Raw genomic sequence first — 23,295 nt, 5'->3', positions numbered from 1 at the left:
TCTGTGTGCGCTTAGACTAGCATATTCAACCTTTTTACCATGCATAATCTATTACAGCTGTTTTTGTTGCACCTGTTTTCCTGCTTAATAATTAAATTTCCCGAATCTTAAAATTGGCCTAGTTTCCTTCAATTCATCATAATAAGTGCAGTTTATTGCCATTTAATACTAATTTGACTTATTTAATATTCTTATGTTGTTTCTTAGCTGACTGAAATGCAAGCTGAGAGTAGTTATTACAGCCCACAGAAAGTAAAATCTAAAGAAGTGTTGTGTTGGGAACAAGAAGGAACTACAGTTGAGGTAATTTTTCAACATTGAACATACATTTGTAATGTCTTTTGAATGGTTGTTAAAGTTAATATTTAATAAATATAGACTTTTATCATAAGTGGTATGTATAAAATAAATTTATAGTTTTATATTTCTATTTTAGTGGTTAGTAGTATTGGTTGAAATAATTCATACTTTTAACAAAGATTTTACTGTAATATACTACATTAATTTTTTTCATGTAACGTGTGTGCTCATATGTATATGTGGATTAATATTTATGAAGTGCCAGTCATTGAGGATACAAAGGTTTGAGGATATGGGGACAAGGAAGAAGTTTCTTACCTTAATAGGGTTTATGATCTGAGGAGAATAAATTTGGAAAGGCCATACTCCTAAAGATGTTACGACTAGTTTAGAAATTGTACAAGGAAACTCTGTAATATTTTTATGAAATTGAAGTTCTTAGTTGTAATGTTTTTTTCCTTTTATAGGCCCTTATGATGGGAGAGCCTTTCTTTGATTGCCAGATTGGTTTTGTAGGTTGTAGAGCAATGTGCCTGAAAGGAATTATGGGTGTTAAAGATTTTGAAGAGAATATTAATAGAAGTGAAACTGTAAGTCAAAATCTTCCCTTTCCCCACTTTTTTTGGATAGAATGCAAGGATAATGAAGTGCTTATTGAAGTGTTTAACCATACCAAAAATCTGTTAGACTACATATATCTTTGGCTTGAGAGAGGAACTTTACTGTTTTCCCCTGTAAGAATTTATAGAGCTCAGGGGAATTTAGAAAGTTGGTAGTACTTAACACCTGGACAGTAGTTCCAGATACTTTCCAATTCATAAATGTTTCTTCTTTCTTGTTTATGGCAGCTACTTGGAGCTCTTTTTTGGTTTGTTAAAATGTTCTTTGCCAAAATAGGCAGTGAAAATGGAGACAGCATTCCTTGTCTTTTTACAGGACTTCAAGTTGTAGTGATTTCTATTGACTACTGAATCGGTGTTATAAAGCCAAGGTTTTATTTTCTTTAACAGTCTAATGATTTTTCCTCCTGTTCAAAAATTTTGTGTTTATTTTCAGGAAGCCTGTTTCTTTATTTGTGGTGAAAATTTGAGTATGAAAGGTTTGACATACCTTACAAATTCATTGTTTGATTACCGAAGCCCAGAAAATAATGGTACTCATGCAGAATTTATCTTGGATGCAGCTCATCATAAGGTCAGAGAATATGTATTTGAGCCAACTTGTAGACTGTGTTTGGGTGGACACTTTGTATAAATACTTGTGATTGCTATCTTTCTTCTCAAGTAATATATTCCGAATGCTATTTATTTATTGAGACATTTAGAATGTTTCTGCCTAGCTTCTACATCTAGAGAGGTTTGAGGAGTTCACAAAGATCTCTATTTTTATATAGTATACAGTCACAGTTAGTTTGTTTATCCATTCCCTACTGTTCAAATAGTCATGGAGGAAACATACTGTTTCCCCCAAAATAAGACCTAGCCGGACAATCAGCTCTAATGCGTCTTTTAGAGCAAAATTAATATAAGACCCGGTATTATATTACATTATATTTATTATATATTTATTACATTATATTTATTATATTATATATTATATTATATATTATATATTATATTATATTATATTGTATTGTATTGTATTATATAAGACTTGGTCTTATATTATAGTAAAATAAGACCAGACCCTATATTATATTATGTAAGACCCAGTCTTATATTATAGTAAAATAAGACCGGGTCTTATATTAAGTTTTGCTCCAAAAGACGCATTAGGGCTGATTGTCCGGCTAGGTCATATTTTTGGGGAAATAGGGTAGAAGTATCTCTTTTAATTTGAGTTACTTTTATGTTATGGGATTTATGGGAAGAGATGAAGAATTTCGCATATACTATGTGTATGTCTTAGTATTTTTCATATAAGATTATATTAATGTATGTTTTATGGAGTGAGTTTTAAATTCAAAAAAGTTAACTGAAGATTGGTAAAATAGAATAAATAATTTACATTTTAACTCTTTCACTACAGATTTACTTTTGTAGTTGAAAGTATTTAATTTTGACCTGCATAATTAACATACATTTAAATATTTTAGTATATCTTTAATGTTTGAACTGTTCCATATAAGTGTACTGAAATATTTAAGGATTAACTCTGTTTGAGAGTATACTTTATTACCAGACAGTTTCGTGATGTTGGTAAAGGTCAAGAGTAGACTGTCCTGCTTCATTAATCAGATTATTGATAAAGTGGTCAAAATGTCTGGTAGAATTATGGTTACCCTTTTGTGTGGTCTATAAGAGAGGTAACATTGCCTTTCTTAGAAGTGAATTCTTTGGATCACCTCTGTTTTTTTGTTTTGGTAATCCTTTGAGTTGATACACATTCTGTGTAAGGATGTGTGTCTGATTTTTGACCTATCAGGTTTTAAACTCAAAAGTCTGTTCTATACAATGTGTGTTCTGTTTGCTTTGCTTTGTTGGCAGGAGACATATACTGAGATAGCCGGAATGCAAAGGTTTGGGGCTTTCTACATGGATTATCTGTATACAATGGAGAACACTGGTGGCAAAGGTACTGGTTTCTTTCTTTTAGGTTTGCTTTTCCTTGAATAACAGAAACAAAGGCTTCTTCAGAATCTGTTGGTCATTGACTGGTTGTACTCTGTTACATTAGATTTACCTTCTGTTATTTTGCGGAATGGTTGAAGTTTAGTGTCATGTTAATTTTCTTAGATTCCTGAACCCTGGACCCTCAGGTTAAACGTCTAATGCTCTACCAACTGAGCTACCCAGGCTCCCTATTTTCTTAGATTCTTGACATTTTTAATTCTTTCTTTGTGAAATTGATTGAAAAGAGATTTTGTATAAAAAATCGAGAGTTCTCATATGTACCAAATATTAAAATTTTGGTACATCAAATTTCATATTACATTAAGTTGTCAAAAGAAGAAACATTGTTTTCCTGTATTAAATACATCTTTTTATGTATTATAGATCTTTTTATTTAAAAAAGCGTTTGTTTTAAGCAGAAAAATAGAAATAAAATTTTCTAGAAACTATGGACATGCATTTTATACTTTATTATATCTTTTATTTATATTCTAATTTTATTATGTTAACAGTCAAATTATGTTTTAGAAAATTTAACCATTTGATATTTTATGTGCATATCAGTATACAATATTGTGCTTATTATTGTAGTCTTTTTCATGTTGAAAACTAAATGAAAATAGGTTCACCATTTCTTTGGTTAATTTTTCATATTTACAAAAAGGTTTGATTAAGTTAGATACTGTGAGTGCAAAGAAGACTAAAACATTTCTCAAGAAACCAATACCTAGTGTTAGCTGTGCACTTAAGTATATGACTATAATGTGTCACGTTATGAACAGTACTATAAACAGAGTGAAGAGAGGCCCTCGTAAGAAAATGACTACCTTTGTCTGTAGGGTTGAAGACTTCACAGAGGAGTTGATCTTGAAGGATCATTAACTTTTGTTAGATGAAAACAGAAGGAAGGAGCAGTAATTTTCTGCTTCCTCCTTTTGTAATGGACTTCTAAGTGTTGGTGTTCTCTTTTATCAAATCTTGGATTCACTTCTTTCCTTAAACGCTTTCCTGAAGTAATATTCTTTTGCATGGATTTAAGTACCTTCTGTATGTTGTTGATACTCATATTTGTATTTTTAGTCCAAACATCTTATTTAAGGTTTAGAATTAAATATCCAGTGCATACTTGACATTTTCACTTCTGTGTTTCACAAGTATCTCAAAACTGAATATAACCAAAGTTGAATTATTAATATCCTTACTGCTTATTGCTTCTCCCTATTTTCTGTCTTCTTATCTTCGAAAATAGTTCTATCATCTTTTAGTTGCCTAAACCAGAAACCCAGGAACCATCATGACACATTCCTTCTTTCTTAGCATCCAGTACACCAGCATATTTTGTCAAATTTTACCTCTGGAATCTATCTTGAATTTATTCACTTCTCATAAGCACCACTGTAATCAATCTCATCCAATCTCTGGATTCTAGTAGCTTTTTCCTGGCTTCCTGCTTCCACTCCTGCCCTCCTATAATCCATAGTGCAATCAGATTGGTTTAATTCCTGTGCCTAAAATCCTCACTGCCTTTGCATTGCTTTATTTGACAATAAAATTTAAATAGTTTGTCAGATTTTGGTCTTGAATTACTTGGTGGATAGTGATAACCACTAAGGAAGACAGAGATAAGAAAAGCTTTGTAGAGGAAAAGATACATTTTGAGGTACTGGTGGACATTGAGGTGGAGATGTTTACTAGCCAATTAGATATATGAAAAGTGCAACATAGAAGTCTGTGTTCTAAGAATTTTGCAAATTGTTATAGTGTCATAGTTGCCAAATGTAAGCTGGTAGGTTTCATCTTGTTTGGTACATGTCTTATGCACAGTGCTGTGATTCAGTATCTTGTGAAGAAGTAGAGTGTGAAGTGGTCTCCTTTCATGTAAAGAAAACTTGGTGGTGAAAATTCTATTATTTGTACATATGTTGTTTCTCAGTTTTAAAAAGATAGAAACATGATTTACCATGTTTCCCCAAAAATAAGACCTAGCTGGACAATCAGCTCTACTGCGTCTTTTGGAGCAAAAATTAATAAATAATTAATAATAATAATAATAATTAATAAATAATTAATAATAAAAATAATAAAAATTAAAAATAAGGGGAAGCACGGTATATTTGCTAGGGTGCTTATATATTTTCTGTCTGAGAAGCTAGTAGTTTGTTAACTTTTGAATTTTTTGTACTTTACATTTCTGTGAATAACTAATATATAGTGTTATAGATATCTTCGTTCTTATCTTTTTAAAAACAAAATGTTAGCTCATACAAACAGAAAAGTTCTATACATTTATGTACAGAATAACAAAGAATTATAAACAACTGTGTATTTGCCGTACAAGCCAAGAAATAGGACATTGTCAGTGTCTGATAAGCCTCCTGTGTATGTTCCTTTTCTATCAGACTCTCCTCCCTCTCTCACTAGAGGAAACTGATATTCTGAGATTTGTAGGAATCACTTTCTAGCTTTTGTTTTTACCACTTACACATTTCTCAATTGGGCAAGCAAATAAATTTTTTTTGGGAAAATAATAAAATCCTACTGTTAATTTAATTTGTGAATGTTATATGTACTTTAAAAATGTGTTCCTTCATTCACTTAATCTGTTCATTTATTCCTTCCCTGCTTTTAGGTTGTTGTGTTCATGTTTGTTTCTCATTGTGAATCTGTATTCACTTACAATATAATGATGGTGATGATGTGATAATAATAGCTAATAGTTATTGAACAGTTTTAAATGATGGAAGGTGCTGTTCAAAGTGTTTAACATGTATTAGCTTATTTATTTCTCCTAGTAACCCTGTAAGGTAGATAATATTATCCCCACTTTACAGATGAGGAACACCAGTCCTTACAGGTTAAGTAAGTTTGTCAAGATCACACACCTGTTATGTGGATTGAACCCAGCTAACCTAGTTCTACAGCCTACATTCATAGCTACCATGTTTCCCTGAAAATAAGACCTAACTAGAAAATAAGCCCTAGCATGATTTTCAGTATGATATCCCCTGAACATAAGCCCTAATGCGTCTTTTGGAGCAAAAGTTAATATGAGGTCTGGTCTTATTTTTGGGGAAACACTGTATAATGCAGGCTTTCTTCTTTCTTGTATTACTTGAAAGAAGAAATCTGTAGAGTATTTAGTATTTAGAAACCTAATAAAAATATTTTGAATTTTCACAAGAGGTTAATTTTAAATAATTTAAAGAAATATTTTATCTAAAATTCTTGGTTTACTTGACATTTATTTGTTTTTATAATCTAAATTATCAAAAAGTGCTGAAATTTTATCTAAGTATCTAAATACATATGAAATTAATTTTACAAAGTTTGTAGTGAATTCTGAAAATATTTGATTCATGTGTTTTAAGTAAACTTATGATAGTATTCTAAATAATATAGGAAAGTAGTAAGTGCAGTAAGAAAAAGAGCTTGTATTATTATTTATTTTTGTTATGATAAATGACGTAGTATTATTTTGCCCATATTATAAAATGGCATATAAATTAAAATTCATTTGATAAGTTTCCTTTGCTACTGCTTTATATTGATAAGCATCTTCTGCTACTTGAAAGCAAACAATATTTAAAAAACTAAATTGAAATATTTGTTATTAATAATATAACTGTTTAAATATTTGTCATTGTTATAACTATTACCCATTTGTTTTTTTAATTTAGGGAGTTATTGCAAAAAAAAAGGTATTTTAATTTAGGAAGTTTTTTTAATTTAGGGAGTTATCTGGACCTAAAGTAGATAGCTGAAAATGTAACCTACAACAGGGAGTTTAGAAACGTGGAAAGAGATAAAATTGAAACAATTCCATTATTGGATTGAGGAAAAGAATGAGAGAGACATGGTTCATTGCCCTTTTGAATCTTGATGTCTTGGGAGGGTGTTGGTGTTCATTTAGGTGTTTGCTGCAATAGAATGATTCTTGATTCCTACATTATTCTATTTAAGGAGTAGTTTTCTAGATCCTGGGGTAGAGCTAAAATATGCTTTTTTCTTTAAAAGTATGGGTTTCATGTAGACACTCAGACTCATATGGTGTAGGTTAACTACAAGCAAACTTTAGTGAGGACTGTGGGGGAAGAGAGCAGGTGAATTTGTAGTAAGAGGACAACTCGGGATATAGTGTTTCTCACCATTGAAAGCATTTTTTTGCACACAGACAGCACAAATTCTTGGTGGAGTTGTTTTGATAGCTTGCAGATTCCTTCTCAGATAGGAAGAATAATGTTTTTATCAACAGGTAGAAGAGGCACACAGGGGCTTGTAGGTTCTGTTGCCTCTGGCTATCCTGGAGAGACTGACAAGTCCCTCGTTTTTATTATGCCAGCTGCATATTATCTTGATGCTAAATAAGAGTATCCAAACATGGAGGGGACTGAGCGACCAAATATATTGAGGGTGGACACAAATAAATACCTTACTGAAAATATATAGTGAAAAGCCAGTCACAGTTTTACATTTCAGGCAAGCTACTGGCATCTAAATTTAAACTGTATTATTATCAAGATGCATTATCTGGAAAAAAAATTGAAGGCTATAGGTTTCTATTATTTTTAGACACAATTTGATGTCTAAAAGAAGGGTCTTCTCACAAAGTGACATTTGTTCAGGCAGCCTAGTGGCCCCTACAGGACTCAGAGCAGGGCATTCTCCTTGTTTTTGAATATTGTGATTTGCAACCAGAGTTCTTCTGGTTGTCTTCAAGTTACCCCATCCTAAGAGAAATGCCTGATTTAGCTATGGATAGTAATCTTTTTCAATGTGAATATGTTATACCTAATTTCTAATGTGACTTGATATTATTTATTCATATCATAAAATAGGTATAAGAGTAATGCGACGTGTCTTATTTGATGTCACATTTAAATCTGTGTGTGGTCATTTTGCTAAGAATATACAAATAGTTCAATCACTTTGTCCTTTGTACTGAGACTAGAGATGGAATTGAACTCCTTTGTTTGAAATGAAGGAAATGTATTTTTGAAAAAGTTATTAGGAGGTGTAGCTATAGAATTTCTGTGTTTCATTGGGCTTTTCTAGATTCTAAAGGTATTAGGTACTGAAAAGCCTTCCTTTCCTATTTTTGTGTGAATAGACAAAATGGATTAAGAATGAAAAATTACCACATATTATCACTTATAATAGAGGATTTATGTATTAAAACCAAATCTCTAATATAAGGAGTGTACATAAGGGAAAATACCTGTAGATAGAGCCAAAATATTTTTTAGAAGACAGCTTTTGTTACTCTTCAATATGTGGCCTGATAAGGGATTGAGATACTTGCATTCTTCCACATGGAGCATGGCCATTATAATTTTACTCTGTAGAGGTTCAAAGCAGTTAATACCTGTTGTTCACTTCCATGGTCATCATAAAAGTCGCACGGTACCCTGTGAACATGTAGTTTTAAACAGTCTAATTTTCAGTGAAACTTCTAAGATAAAATAGTAGTAAAATGCAGCTTCCTCCAGAAGCTCCCTTTCCAGTCAACATAATAGTATTGTATATGTGCTGCTGAAGCGAGCACAACATAACAGTATTGTGTATAGAATTATTTATATAAGGAATTAGATTTTGGAAAATAATGTTCTAAGAATGACCATTTCAATTTTGTAGTGCTTCTTATAACATAAATAGATAAAAGGAATAATTTTTTTTGAATCACTTATTTTTTGATGGTAATATCTTCTCATCTGCATTGAGAAAATTCAGATTGGCAAAATTCTGTGTATGCAGCTGCTGGAGAATTGGTTTTAAAACATTAAGCTATACAGTGAAAAGATGAGAGAAAAATAATATTAAAATGTATACTTGGTATATCTGATGCTTAAAATATTAATACAGAATTTGGCTTCTTGAAGGTTCTGCAAATCAACAAGACTTTTCTTCAGGGAAAAATGAAGATTTGGGAACAGTTCAGGAGAAGTCTACCAAAAGCCTTGTTATAGGTCCTCTTGATTTTCGCTTGGATAGCAGTGCGGTACATAGAATTTTGAAAATGATTGTTTGTGCCTTGGAACATGAATATGAACCATATAGCGGGCTAAAGCCAGGTTTGTTTTTGACTTAATTTTGAATCTCTTGCCAGTTGACTTGAATGATTATATAATCCAATTTGTTATGTTTTGCTAACTTACCCTTTTTAATATATTTTGCCTATCTGATCTTCATGTATTTAGTTGTTGATTTTGAAGGATAAACTTGTGTGTGGAAGTTATGGGAGAGGTCAAGATATGGAAGTTATTTGCATAGGTACTTATTTGCCAGTATTTGTCAGTATTTTATTGTCACACCTTTTGGTACTCTTTCCAGTGAATACTCTATTTTTTTTTAATGTTTTTTCTTTTTTAAAAATTTTTTTATTGAGGAACAGTGTGGTTTTCCAGGGCCCATCAGCTCGAAGTAGTTGTCCTTCAGTCTAGTTGTGGAGGGCGCAACTCAGCTCAAAGTCCAGTCACGGTTATCAATATTAGTTATAGCGCGTGCAGCCCACCATCCCATGTGGGAATTGAACTGGCAAGCTTGTTGTTAAGAGCTTGCGCTCTAACCAACTGTGCCATCCGGCCGTCCCTGCAGTGAATACTCTTAAAATATGACCCTTTTCCCACAGTAGTGGATTCTGACGAGCAGACATGAAGATGGGCTCTAAACATATAAATTTAAGATTCAAGAAAGCTTATGGCTTACTGGTAAAAAAGAATTTACTGTGCAATGAATTTTTTCTACAGGGTATAAAGTTATGGTTATCACAGTTTCATAAAATAAAAATTCCTTTTTTATGTAATAAATTACCTTAGAATAGGACATGATAGCATGATGAGGGAGTAAAGGATAGTAAAGAACGCTGCCTATGGGGTCAGACTATAGTTTGAATTCCGACTCCCATTTATTATGGACCTTAGGAAATTTAATTAACACCAATGATTATTTTGTTTATTTCTCTTTGTTTTAATTTGTTTAATTACTGTGGAAGTAATTTGTTCAATTACTGTTAAATTGTCTTCCCAATATCCATTCTCATGTTATTTTGTAGTATACAAATTTCTGTGGTAGAAGTATTTATGATAGACGTAAAGATTACACATCCCAAGAAGTCATATGACTAGGTTCTGGCATTTGGGATGGGTGCGAACTTCATGTGAATTCTTGGGCCAAAGGAAAAGAGCATGCCATCCTTTTTTTCTTTTTCCCTTCCTTCTGCCTGGAACGCAATTATAATGGCAGGAGCTGGAGCCGCCATTTTAGACCCTAAGATGAAAACTGCATGCTGAGTATGACAGAACAATAAGATAGAAAGAAGTTAGGTCTTTGTAGGTGGTAATACCATGTCAACTCTGGATCCCTTAGACTCAGACTTAGATTGTTATGTGAAAGAGAAATAAGATTCTGTTTTTGTTGAAGCTTCTATTATTTGACTTTTATCACAGCATATTTGTGTTATCCTAAATGATACACTAATAGGACTTAACTTCCAAAGATTAGGGCGTGTAAAAGCACATAACACAGTGTGTAGTAAATGCATGACATGTTTGCGCATTTGTTTCTTGCACCTTGCTTGAATGTCTGCTCCATCCCACAGCAGTTTTATAAGTGCTGGGTTAGTATGTACATAATGGCTAAAATGAAAAACACAGACAACACCATATGTTGGGGAGGATATGAAGAAACCGGATCACTCATTCATTATAGTTGGTGGGAATGTAAAATGGTACAGCCCCTCCTGGAAACAGTGTGGCAGTTTCTTTCAAAACTAAACACTCAACTGCCATATAGCCTAGTAACTGCACTCCTGGGTATTTATCCTAGAGAAATCAAAACTTATGTTAACACACACAAGAAAACAGTACTTAATTTATTTGCTTTTCCTCATGTAGAAGTCCACACTGGTAGATACTTCAGGGGATTAGGGCAACTGTGTTCATAAGGCTGTCTCAGACCCAGAATTCCTTCTATCTTGTTATTCTAATGTCCTCTGAGATATACGTCATCTACATGGTCAATGTTGGTTCACCATTACAATGTCTAAATTTAATCAATAGGAAGGGGGGACAAGAGAAAATGGTAGGTATGTAGTTTCATTTAATGACATGGCTCTGTCCTCTGGTTGACCAAAACTTAGTAAATTGTCCCTGCACCTGGCAGCAAGGGAGGCTGGAAAATACAGTTTCAAGAAGTCCAAACACCTGACTTAAATTCAGAGGGTTTTATAGCTAGAAGAAAGAAGAGGAGAGATTGTGATTAGCAGTCTCTGCCACAGTGGAATTATGACATGTGGACGATGCATGCACGTGAGCGCACACACACACGCATGCGCGTGCACACACAGGTAAGTATATAAAACATGAATTTGTACTTGAAGTTTTTATGAATTTTTATTGAGATTTATCATCTCAAAAATGTGATTTATATAAAGAAACTGCTGCTTGCTGACTTTAGTTTAATATATAGGCAGTTTTTTTCACTTTGCGTGGTAGTTAGGGACCATAACAATGTACAAGCTGAAATCATGGAAAATGATCATGGAAAGTGGGACAAATTAGTTGTTCCACACTTTTAGATATGTTTGTCAAAACACTAAAAAATGTCTTACACTTGGTATAAATGTAAATAGAAATGGGAAAAGTAGTAAAAGAAATAGTAAAAATTTAAAGATTTTATTGGTAAAGAACTTATTAAGAGTAGTTTGAACAGTGCTTGTCTCTTTCTCATCATATAATTTACAATATGGAGAGCCTTTCCTGTGCCATGGCAAATTGTTATACTCCTAAGTTTGAATCAGATTCCTACATTTTATCCTATACACTTTCCATGTAGTGAAAACCTCTGAGAGTTCCTTTAACAGGAAGTATTTTGCTTGTATCACTTCCTCTGGCACATCTTCATTTTTTTTTTTCTTCTTCTTCTTCTTTTTTTTTTTTATCACAACCATTCTTTACACCGATAAGTTTGTCTTTACTAAGTTCTCTTAGCTGCATATGTAGAGTCTCTTCAGTGGTGCAGTGTGGATATTCCCCACGGTCAGCTGTTCTGTAACACCATTTATGTTCGACTAGAATTTCACTTTCTTTGTTGCACTTTTGTCTTTGATCGCCAATTCTTTGTTTCAATGATCCTTTTTTATAAAATGTCATGTGGTTTTATCATCAGTAAAGAAGGAGGCAATGTAACTACATTCTTTGCTATCGATGCGTAAGCTAAATATAAAAAATACCAATAACCAAACGGGACAAACTTTGAAAGAAGTGACATGATCGGTTATATAGATCATTATGCTCATCTTTTGTTTATGTAATGATTTGTGGACTGAAGAACTAGAAGTGAAGTTTGTACTTTATGAAGTTATTTATAGTTACTGTACAGTGGTAACTGATACTTGAACTGTGCTTTTCTTGAACTGGCTTTTTTAAACAAATTCATGCATATTAGAAGTGTGCTAAGCGAGAGCTGCCTGTACATTCATATATGTGAGTGCGTATGTATTAAATCTTAAGTAGTTAGCAGTTCTCCACTATTTTTGTAACTATTTTGAAGTGTAATGTACCTAAGGCTGTAGTTCTGTGAATTTTGCAGACGTAACCACATCTATGTAACTGTTCAAGAAATGGAACCTTACCAACACTCCAGAAGTCCTCTCTGTGCCCTCTTCTGGTTAATACTCTGACTCCAAGGGAAACCACTCTCCTAACATCAAACATCATAGATTTAGTTTTGTTTATTTTAGAATTCATGTAAATGGAATCACACAGTATGTATTCTTTTGTCTCTGGCTTTAGCTTACAGTATGTTTATGAGATTCATTCTCATTGCTGTATAGTGTCCCACTATATGAATATACCATAACTTTTATCCATTTTACTGTTGATTATTATTTGGTTAGGTTCCAGTTTGTGTTATTATGATATTGATGCCAAAAATTCTAGTACATGCCTTTTGTTAAACATATGTACTCATTTCTGTTGGCTATTTAAGAATGGAATCATGTAGGTAAAAGGATTGCATATGTTCACCTTCAGTAGATATTTCCAAACTGCTTTCCCAAGTGGTTGAACTGCTTTACACTCCTACCAGCAATGTAGGAGAGTTTTAGTTGCTTTTGATCAAAGATTCACAAACTATGACATACTGCCTCTTTCTGTATAGCCGGTGAGCTGATAGTGGGTTATGCACTTTAAACAGTTGGAAAAAAATACAAAGAAGAATCGTATTTTGTCATACATGAAAACTACATGAAGCATAATTTTTAGTTTCCGTTGGTAAAGTTTTATTGGAACATAGTTATGTTCATTAAGTTATATATTGTTGGTGGCTGCTTTTGTACTACAGTGGCAGAGACTGTATGGCCCAAAAAGCTTAATATATTTTCTGTATTGGTTTTTATAGAAAAAGTTTGCTGAGCTTGGTCTACCTGCTTGCTAGTACTTAGTATTCCTAGTCTTTTTTATTTTAGCCATTCCAGTAGCTCTGTAGTTCTATGACATTGTGACTTTATTTGCAGGTATCTGATGCTAATTGTGGTAACTAGCTTTTGATGTAATTTTTGGCCATTTGGATATATTATTTTTTGCTTATTCAAGGCTTTTTTGGCCATTCTTCTATTTAATTATTTGTTTATTATTTGTTTTTAGGAGGTTTAAATTTTTGTATTTTTAATATGCTATAAAAGTACAAGTCCTTTGTGGAGATACTTATATCTATCTATGTATCTATCTATGGCAGATATTTTTCCCAGTTTGTTTCTTGCTTTTACATGATCTCACTGGTGTTGTTAGGAATAGAAACTGTTATTCTTTTAACATAAGAGAATGAGAATTTCTTTAAAATATTTAAAAAAATTGGGTGGACGGGTGGCTTAGTTGGTTAGAGCGTGAGCTGTGGGCAACGGGGCTGCTGGTTCGATTCCCACATGGGCCAGCGAGCTGCACCCTCCCCAACTAGAATGAAGTTAATGAGCTGCCACTCAGCTCCCAGGTGGCCAGATGGCTCAGTTGGTTGGAGCACGGGCTCTCAAACACAGGGTTGCTGGTTCGACTCCTGCAAGGGATGGTGCGCTCCCTGCAACTAACAATGGCAACTGGACCTGGAGCTGAGCTGCACCCTCCACAACTAAGATTGAAAGGACAACAACTTGACTTGGAAAAGTCCTAGAAGTACACACTGTCCCCCAATAAAGTCCTGTTCCCCTTCCCCAATAAAATCTTTAAAAAAAAAAAGTTTTTTTAAATAAAAAATGTAAAATTTTATACAGCAAAGACATACATTTATATTCTAGAGTAGTATAATTTATATTTTTTAAAGGTAACATTATTTTACAATTGCTTTATTATTGGAAAAAATAGAATTTGACCTTAAAATTGGGGTAACCAATTAATTTTTCAATCATTGAAGAAAATTATTTTTAAAAAATATTTTTTCATTAAATTTTTATCATTTCGTTTTAGATATTAAGGATGAAAATGAAACAATATTGAGTCCAGAAGAAGTGGCATCTTTGGAGGAATATATCCCTACTCGACATACAAGTATTACTCTCCTCAAATGTACCTGCACAATTTTCATGGCTGAATTCAACTTGCTGGATCATTTGCTACCTATCATTATGGGAGAAAAGGTATATTTTGTGATTTATTACTCATTTTTCCATATATGCATATTTGTTGGTCCTATGATATTGTAAGAGGAAGGCGATTAAGTAAAAGAATATCTGCTTATATAGTTTTCCATGTGAAGATAAAGCAATGTAACTGATTGTTTTTTCTTAGAAAGTAACATATATATGTAAAAAATTTATACATGTATGTATATAAACATGTATAAAGTTTTTTTCTAATAACCTCAAGCTAAGGCTGTATAAAGAAATTGTGAAGAGCATGGGCCTAGAAGTCAGACCATATAGTAGCTATGATACCTTATGCCACCTTGCTTTATATGTCTAAGCTTAATTTTCCTTTTCTGAAAAACAAAAAAAAATTATGTTTTTCAAATGGGCTGACAGATTCAGTCAGTAAAGAAGCAACAAGCCCAGATATTTAGGTAATTTATTACTTATATAGACAGCAAAAACAAATCAATAATGGTATCAGCTTGCTGTGTCCCGTTCAGGATTACCCTGAAACCAGAGGGCCAAATGACATGCAACATACATGGTAGGGTACCCTGTTGATAAGGATTCAATTCTACACTGCAGCTAAGCAGGCTATGTAACCTATAGCTGTACTCTTAAGAGGGGTAGGTAGAAAGGCCCTTATCTCACCTGAATGAGGGATACTGATGAGAAAATGTCTCATAGCAGCCTTCCTCAAGATGAGAAGGTGAGTGAGAAACGGTCTTTTAGCAGCTCTTCACCAGACTACCTATCTTTCCCTGTTTTAAGGGTATCACAGAAGGTTCTACCAAGGCTTAGGGCTGCTGTGGTTGAGGCTTATTTTTGTGGTCTACATGGATTTGTGGAAGATTGTAAGGGTGCTGTCACAGAGCAGTTACCCTGTAGTACCTAGCTTCTAGAATTATTTTGAATATTCAGTGAGATAATGCATGTAAATCATTTTGCACATGTTAGGGACCCAGTGATTACTATTGTTATTGTATTTAATGAGGGCTTATTAGATGCTTAATATTTACTGAAGGTCAATATATAGTGTATTGCTTTCTGATTTTGCCATATACATATAAGGTATTTGTTATTTTTAATTTATTGTTTTTCGGTTATATTTCTTTTGAAGTCCATACAATAATGATAATTATAGAAGTAAAAACTATCCTAACTCTAACTGTAAATAAGAACTTATGGAAGTCTGGCAGGGAGTTGACTATGAAGCACTAGTTTCATTTTGTATATTTGCGCTCTATTGGCTATCAAACTTAATTATTGTTTTGCTAGGTAAAGAGATCACCTGTGGAAAGTTACAATGGAGAAAATTAAAATATGTCAGTATTAGACATGAACTTTAGTGGAACTATGATTAATAAGTTCAAGAAAGGGGCAAAAACGTAGAAGATTTCAAAAGAAACCTCAGTCCATAAAAAAAGAACCCAATGAAGTTCTGGAACTGAAAACTATCGTTTGAGATAGAAGTAAAAGGATGGAAAAAGATATACCATTTAAATGTTAATCAAAGGAAAGATGGTGTGGCTGTTTTAAAACCAGCAAGTGTAGTGCTTAAGGCAATAGTATTACTAGAAATAAAGAACCACTTCATAATGCTGAAAGTGTCAACTAAGATGAACAATGCAGATAATTCTCACAGATGTTATGTTGAATGAAAGCAGGCAGACATAAGTACATACTGTATGATTCCATTTATATGAACTTCAAGAACAAACAAAACTATATCTATGGTGATTGGCTACCTCTGGTGGGGGTTCAATATTGCCTGAGAAGAGACATAAAGAGCCTTCTAAGGTGCCTGAAATGTATGGTGGTTACAGATGTAGAAGTTCACCAAGCTCTACACTTAAGATTTTGTGATTTACTGTAATGTTATACCTCAGTAATCCAAAATGAATTTGCTTAAAGTAATTGTGTAAGAAGTGGTGGTTAAAAATTATGATTAATAATCTAAAAAGTAGGATTGTATGTTCAATTTAATCAATTTTAGGCAGTGCTTCTCAATAATGGCACTGTTGGTTTTTTTTAATTATAGAAGTATTATATAGCTTTTACCATCTTTGGCCAATGTCTGCTAAATGCCAGTACAGCTCCCCAATTATTATGACAATGAAAGACAGACAAAACAAAACAAAATAAAACAGTGAAACTGCTCTCCCCACATTTTTTCACATACCTCTGGATAGAAGGTCACACTGTTCCTCTTTCAGAACTACAGGTATGGCATTTTAATAGAATTAAGTTAGTTCTAGGACAGGAAGGGGTTGCTTGATATTCTGGATATCTTGAAATTTACCTGTATTTATTTGGAAGCTTAGAAAAGTTCTGTCTACAACACTGAAAATACGAAGCCTCCCGAATATATGGTGATGGAAGGAGAACTGACTCTGGGTGATGAACACACAATGGGATTTATAGATGATGTAATACAGAATTGTACACCTGAAATCTATGTAATTTTACTAACAATTGTCACCTCAATAAATTTAATTAAAAAAACCAAAAACAGAAAAAACAACTCATAGACACAGACAATAGTTTAGTGGTTACCAGAGGATCAGGGGGAGGGAGGTGGTAGATGAGGGTAAAGGGGATCAAATGTATGGTGATGGAAGGAGAACTGACTCTGGGTGGTGAACACACAATGTGATTTATAGATGATGTAATACAGAATTGTACACCTGAAATCTATGTAACTTTACTAGCAATTGTCACTCCAATAAACTTTAATTAAAATAAATAAATAAATAAATTAATTAATTTAAAAAAAAAAAAAAAGAAAATACGAAGCCTATCTTGAGATTCTTAGGACTTTATGAACTTATAGCATTTATATTGTCAGATATGAATCATAAGTTTTTCTGTTTTGCAAACTTTGTTTATTCTGAGTATCTTGAAACTGTATGGAGTAGTCTACTTAGTCCCTTAGTCATCTGAATGTGAATAAAGGGAAAGAAGATAAAAGATGGCTGGCTCTGGAATATCTAGGAAATTCTTTTGGAATGATTTGAACTTAAGAAAACATCTTCCTTGTACTGAGACATGTAGTGGCAATATTATAGTTGATTAAAATATAAAGATCTTTAGCTAAAAGGGCAGTGACAACCTTGCAATAAATGTGCATTTTTTGAAATCTGGGACATACTGAAAAATACATAGAAGGTGTTTGTATTTGGTTTTGGTGAGAGAATCCCAAAGAACAGTGTCATTTCTAGTTTGATTTGATATCATTGCAAAATGTGCCAGTCTGAAGCTTGTATAGTGGGCATTGAATGTCCGTCATTGTTCTCCTGACATACAAAGTGAACATTATTATTTTCTAGAACTCAAGTAACTTCATGAACACTACAAACTTCCAATCTCTTCGGCCTTTGCCATCTATTCGGATATTGGTGGACAAAATTAATTTGGAACATTCTGTGCCGATGTATGCTGAACGTTTGGTGCATGTGGTCAGCAACCTTACTCAGCCTTCTGATAATCTGCTTCATTATTGCTATGCACACTGCTACCTTAAGGTATGGAAAGTGAATTTTCTTGTTTATTAGTATCTGATTGGCTTTGAGAGAATTAAATAAGTCTTTTCTTTTTGAGTTGTAATTTCTTAGAATTAGTACCCCATAAAATGAAATTTAAATAAGATATGCTAGATACATTCATTATCAATATAATTGAAATGAATAAAAAATATAAGTGTACCTATGTTAGATAGTCCTTCAATTATTTGGGATTAATACCTTGATGTTTATAAGATAATAATAATTATAATTTTTGAAGATTTTTTTGTATCATTGATAATATTTATAAGCCGTGTGAAAGAGCACTTAGTTTATAAAGATGCTTTAAAAGGTTCATGATTTCTTCGAGGGGAACATTTATTTGAGACAGTGTTTTATAAGAAGGGTTTAACACATTTGTGTTTTAGTCACTTTCCTCTTATTAATATTAATTTCTTGATGTGAAAAGAAAACTTTTTAATTGCTTTAAATCAAGTTATATTAATTATTGCAGGCTTTGCTCGGCTCTTCTGTATCTTTTTTTTTTTCCAACTTCTTTTTTATTATCATTAGTTTTAGGTGCACAAAACAAAATAACAGTTAGACGTTTATCATTTATATCCCTCACACTGTGTGAACCCCCCTCCATCATCCACTATCCCTCTGACATCGCACACAGCCAATACATTTCCACTGTCTCTATTCCTAATGCTGTACTCCGCTTCTTGTAAGTATATACATATATATATGTATGTATCTCTATCTCTGTCTCTGTCTCTGTCTCTGTCTCTGTCTCTGTCTCTGTCTCTCTCTCTCTCTCTCTCTGTCTATCTATCTATATAAAAACTTGTAGTTGACATTCATTATTGTTCAGCTTCGGCTTCAGGTGTACAGTGCAGTGATCAGGCATCTACATCTTCCCTGAGGTGGTCTCCCTAACGAGACAAGTGTCCATCGGATGCCCTACAAAATCTTTACAGCATTATTGATTACATTCCCCAAATTTACTTTCGTATCTCCGTGGCAATCTTGTGGTTACTGACTGCTTTCTAAATCCCTCATCTTCCTCCTTATCCCCACCCCCTCTCCCATCTAGCAACCCTCAGTTTTCCCTCTATGTCTCCGAAACTGTTTCTGATTAGTTCATTCACTTATTCTTTTGTTTAGATTCCACATATAAGTGAGGTCATATGGTACTTGTCTTTCTCTGTCTGACTTATTTCACTTGACATAATGTTCTCTAGGTCCATCCATGTTGTTGCAAATGGTAAGATTTCTTTCTTCTTTATGGCAGCGTAATACTCCATTGTATAAATGTACCACAGTTTCTTAATCCAGTCGTCTACCAATGGGCATTTCAGTTGTTTCCATGCCTTGGCTGTTGTGTGTAGTACTGCAATAAACATAGGAGTGCATAAAGTTTTTTGAATTAGAGTTTTGGATTTCTCTGGATAGATACCTAGGAGTGGAATTGCTGGATCATAAGGTAGTTCCATTTTCAGATTTTTGAGATACCTCCATACTGTTTTCCATAGTGGCTGCACCAATCTGCAATCCCACCAACAGTGCACAAGGGTTCCCTTTTCTCCACATCCTCGCCAGCACTTGTTGTTTGTTGATTTTTTGATGATAGCCTTTTTGACTGGGGTGAGGTGGTATCTCATTGTGTTTTTTATTTGCATTTCTCTGATGGTTAGTGAGGTTGAGCATTTTTTCATGCCTGTTTGCCATCTGTGTGTCCTTTTTAGAAAAATGTCTCTTCGTGTCCTCTGCCCATTTTTTTAATTGAGTTGTTTGTTTTTTTGGAGTTGAATTGAGTGAGTTTTTTTTTTATAAATTTGTGATATTAACCCCTTATTGGATATATCATTGGCAAATATCTTTTTCCATTTAGTAGGATCCCTTTTTGTTTTATTGATGGTTTCCTTTGCTATGAAAAATCTTTTTAGTTTGATATAATCCCACGTTTATTTTTTCTCTTACTTCCCTTGCACGAGGGGATATATCACTGAAAATCTTACTCCGGGTAATGTCTGTAAAGTTTCTTCCTATATTTTCTTTTAGGAATTTTATGGTTTCAGATCTTACATTTAAGTCTTTAAGCCATTTTGAATTTATTTTTGTATATGGTGTAAGGAGGTGGTCCAGCATCACTTTTTGGTATGTGTCTGTGCAGGTTTCCCAGCACCATTTATTGAATAGAATGTCTTTACCCCACCATAAACTCTTGCTTCCCATTGTCGTAGATTAAATGGCCATATAGGCATGGATTCATTTCTGGGCTCTCTATTCTGTTCCATTGATCTATGTGTCTGGTTTTATGCCAGTACCATGCTGTTTTGATTACTGTAGACTTATAGTATAATTTGATGTCAGGTATCGTTATACTTCCCACTTGGTTCTTATTTCCAAGATTGCTGAGGCTATCCGGAGTCTTTATTGGTTCCATATAAATTTTAGGATTATATGTTCTATATCTGTGAAAAATGTCGTTGGTAGTTTGCTAGGAATTGCGTTGACTATGTATATTGCCTTAGGCAGTATGGAGATTTTAACTATATTAATTCTTCCTATCCATGAACATGGTATTTGTTTCCATCTATTTGTACCTTCTTTCGTTTCTTTCTTCAGTGTCTTATAATTTTCTGAGTACAGATCTTTTACTTCTTTGGTTAACTTTATTCCCAGGTATTTTATAGTCTTTGAAGCAATTGTAAATGGGATTTTTTTTTTTTAATTTCACCTTCTGATGTTTTATTGTTGGTATATACAAATGCAACTGATTTCTGAATGTTAATTTTGTATCCTGCTACTTTACTAAATTCATCTATCAGCTCTAATAGTTTCTTGGTGGAGTCTTTAGGGTTCTCTATATATAGTATCATGTCATCTGCATATAATGACAATTTTACTTCTTTCTTACCGATTTGGATGTCTTTTATTTCTTTTTCTGGTCTGATTGCGGTGGATAGCATATATGTAATCAAATTCCATTTCATGGACCAAAGGAAACTATACAACGTTGAATTCAAGAATAAGAATTAAACTTAGCATAATATGTTACGTTTAATATCCATGTTGTCGCAAATAACATCCATGTTGTCGCAAATAGCAAGATTTTATTGATTTTTATTGCTGAGTAATATCCCATTTATATGTGTACTACATCTTAATCCATTTGTCTATCAATGGACGCTTAAGTTGCTGCCATATCTTGGTTATTGTAAATAATGTTGCAATGAACATAGTGATGAATGTATCTTTTCGAACAAACAAAACAGAAACAAATTCATAGATACAGATAACAAATTGATGGTTGCTAGATGGGAGGAGGGTTGGTGGGATGAGAGAAGAAGGTTTTGAAAGGGATTAAGAGGTACAAATTGCCAGTTATAAAAATAGTCATAGGGATGTAAAGTACAGCATAGGGAATATAGTCAATAATATTGTAATTACTATGTATGGTGTCAGATGGGTACTAGACTTATCACGGTGATCACTTTGTAGGGTATATAAATGTCCAATCACTGTTGTACACTTGACTGAAATAATATATGTTAGCTATAACTGGGAAATAAATTTTAAAAAAGTGAAAAAAGAGCAAGTACTACTGAAAATGCATAAAATTTTGTGTAAAGTACTGTAAATTTAGGGCTTCCAAACATAGTCTTGGTTCATGTTTCTTATTTTAAAGATCTTAAATATTTTCATATTTATAAAGTAAAAACAAACCAATTTAAAGATACCAGTTTTAGATCACCTCCAAGTATATTTAAGATGCTAAAATTTGACTGATTTCAAACCATGTATTGTAGAACATGTTTTTCTAGCTGTCTGTGCAAATCCCGTTTTTAAGAGGATGGAGGAGACTCCACTCCTTTGATGGAAGAGCCATAGTATCATGTATAAAGAGGTGTGGACACAAGAGAAATGTGATTCATGGTGATCATTATAATGATCTATGGCAGTGTTTTATGTTATGTGGAGAGAAACAAAGTATTTTTGAAAGCTAGATATATAGATATTTCATACTTATGCTTTTTTATTCATTCCCACAATTAACACACTGAGGTGCATGTTTGTGTTTTTTTTTTTAAGTATTGCTACAACTTGAATATCAGATTGCAATGTTAAGAAAATTTGCCTTGTTTTTCTGAAACAGGTATACTTTTTGGTAGTTAACCAATCTTTCCAAGGTGTTCTACTTATGTAGGATTTGTTAATTTGGTAAATATTAAGTTCTTTCCATACTGCAGACACTCAGTATTAAAGATCAATAAGGCATGCTCCATCCGCAAGGAAATTGGTCATCAAAGCCATTGGTCATCAATATGGTTGTCATCCACACTGACGTAAACGTTAATTGCAATAGTTGTTTACCACTACTATTGTTAATATGTTAAAATCCCAATTAAATATTTCGGGTAATATAAAAGTTACAATGTCATCTAGATAAAGTTATGTTTTGGGAAAAGGTCTTTTACTACACATGCAGTCTAACTTGTCTTTATATTTAGTTAGTTCGATTCTCGCTATAATGGATAATTTAAATGTTCCAGGAAGTTAGGTGTTGGGCAGAGTGGAACTAGTATAATATATGTAGAAAAACTTTTCATTGGTTGGCATTATGCATATTTAATACTTAAAAAAGAAATAAAGCCTTGCTTGAGTCTTGAACATTTCATTGCATTTTTGATGCTTCTTAAGTGGCCTGGTACATTTAAAAAAATTTCAGGATTGGTAGAGTTTTAATTTGTATGACTCAGAATACTGATTTGTTATAAAGTCTATTAGCAGTTCATGTTACCTGGGATGGTTACTATAACCTTTGAAGAAATTTGCAAAGTTTAGTTTTCATTATTATAGTGGTAAAATGTCAGAGGCTTTAAATGTCTGTTTCATGTGGATGGCATTTTAGACCCTAAAATGAATTAAATTTAGACCCTAAAATTTAATTTTCAATTAAATACTCAAAGAAATGCTCAGGTTTGAATTTTGTATAGCTAATTTTGACTATATTGACTGTATGGTGAAATAGTATGTAGTTCTAGTTTTATGTAATGAAATTTATTAATTAAGAGAATTGACATGGATATGTGAAGAAAACATGGAGATGAAACTTTCACATTTCTTACCAAGTCATCTTTATTTAATTGCTTAACCCCATCCTTTGAATATATATGGTGTCAAGTTGCTAACGCATTGCAAAGCATGTGATGTCTGAAACATAATAAGTTAATGAAAGTGCCCTATACATTATAGAATG

General features: G+C 33.1%; 1 protein-coding gene across 12 annotated transcripts in view; it reads left to right on the top strand.

Annotated features, from left to right (window-relative positions):
- VPS13B (vacuolar protein sorting 13 homolog B) overlaps positions 1-23,295 on the top strand; it is a 737,914-nt gene that overhangs the window by 69,076 nt on the left and 645,543 nt on the right. For all 12 annotated transcript variants that reach the window (XR_012490690.1, XM_074316465.1, XM_019757646.2 and 9 more), the window contains exons 9-15: positions 208-303; positions 768-890; positions 1,357-1,494; positions 2,787-2,874; positions 8,789-8,980; positions 14,366-14,535; positions 17,856-18,050. Coding sequence is in view for 11 of the 12 variants with exons in the window: in XM_074316465.1 (XP_074172566.1) it covers positions 208-303; positions 768-890; positions 1,357-1,494; positions 2,787-2,874; positions 8,789-8,980; positions 14,366-14,535; positions 17,856-18,050 (1,002 nt within the window). In the remaining variant the exon portion in view is untranslated. The remainder of the gene's footprint in view (positions 1-207; positions 304-767; positions 891-1,356; positions 1,495-2,786; positions 2,875-8,788; positions 8,981-14,365; positions 14,536-17,855; positions 18,051-23,295) is intronic.

Source organism: Rhinolophus sinicus, linkage group LG12 (genome assembly GCF_036562045.2).
Source record: "Rhinolophus sinicus isolate RSC01 linkage group LG12, ASM3656204v1, whole genome shotgun sequence".
Lineage (NCBI taxonomy): Eukaryota > Metazoa > Chordata > Mammalia > Chiroptera > Rhinolophidae > Rhinolophus > Rhinolophus sinicus.
This window is presented reverse-complemented; position numbering and strand designations above follow the sequence as displayed.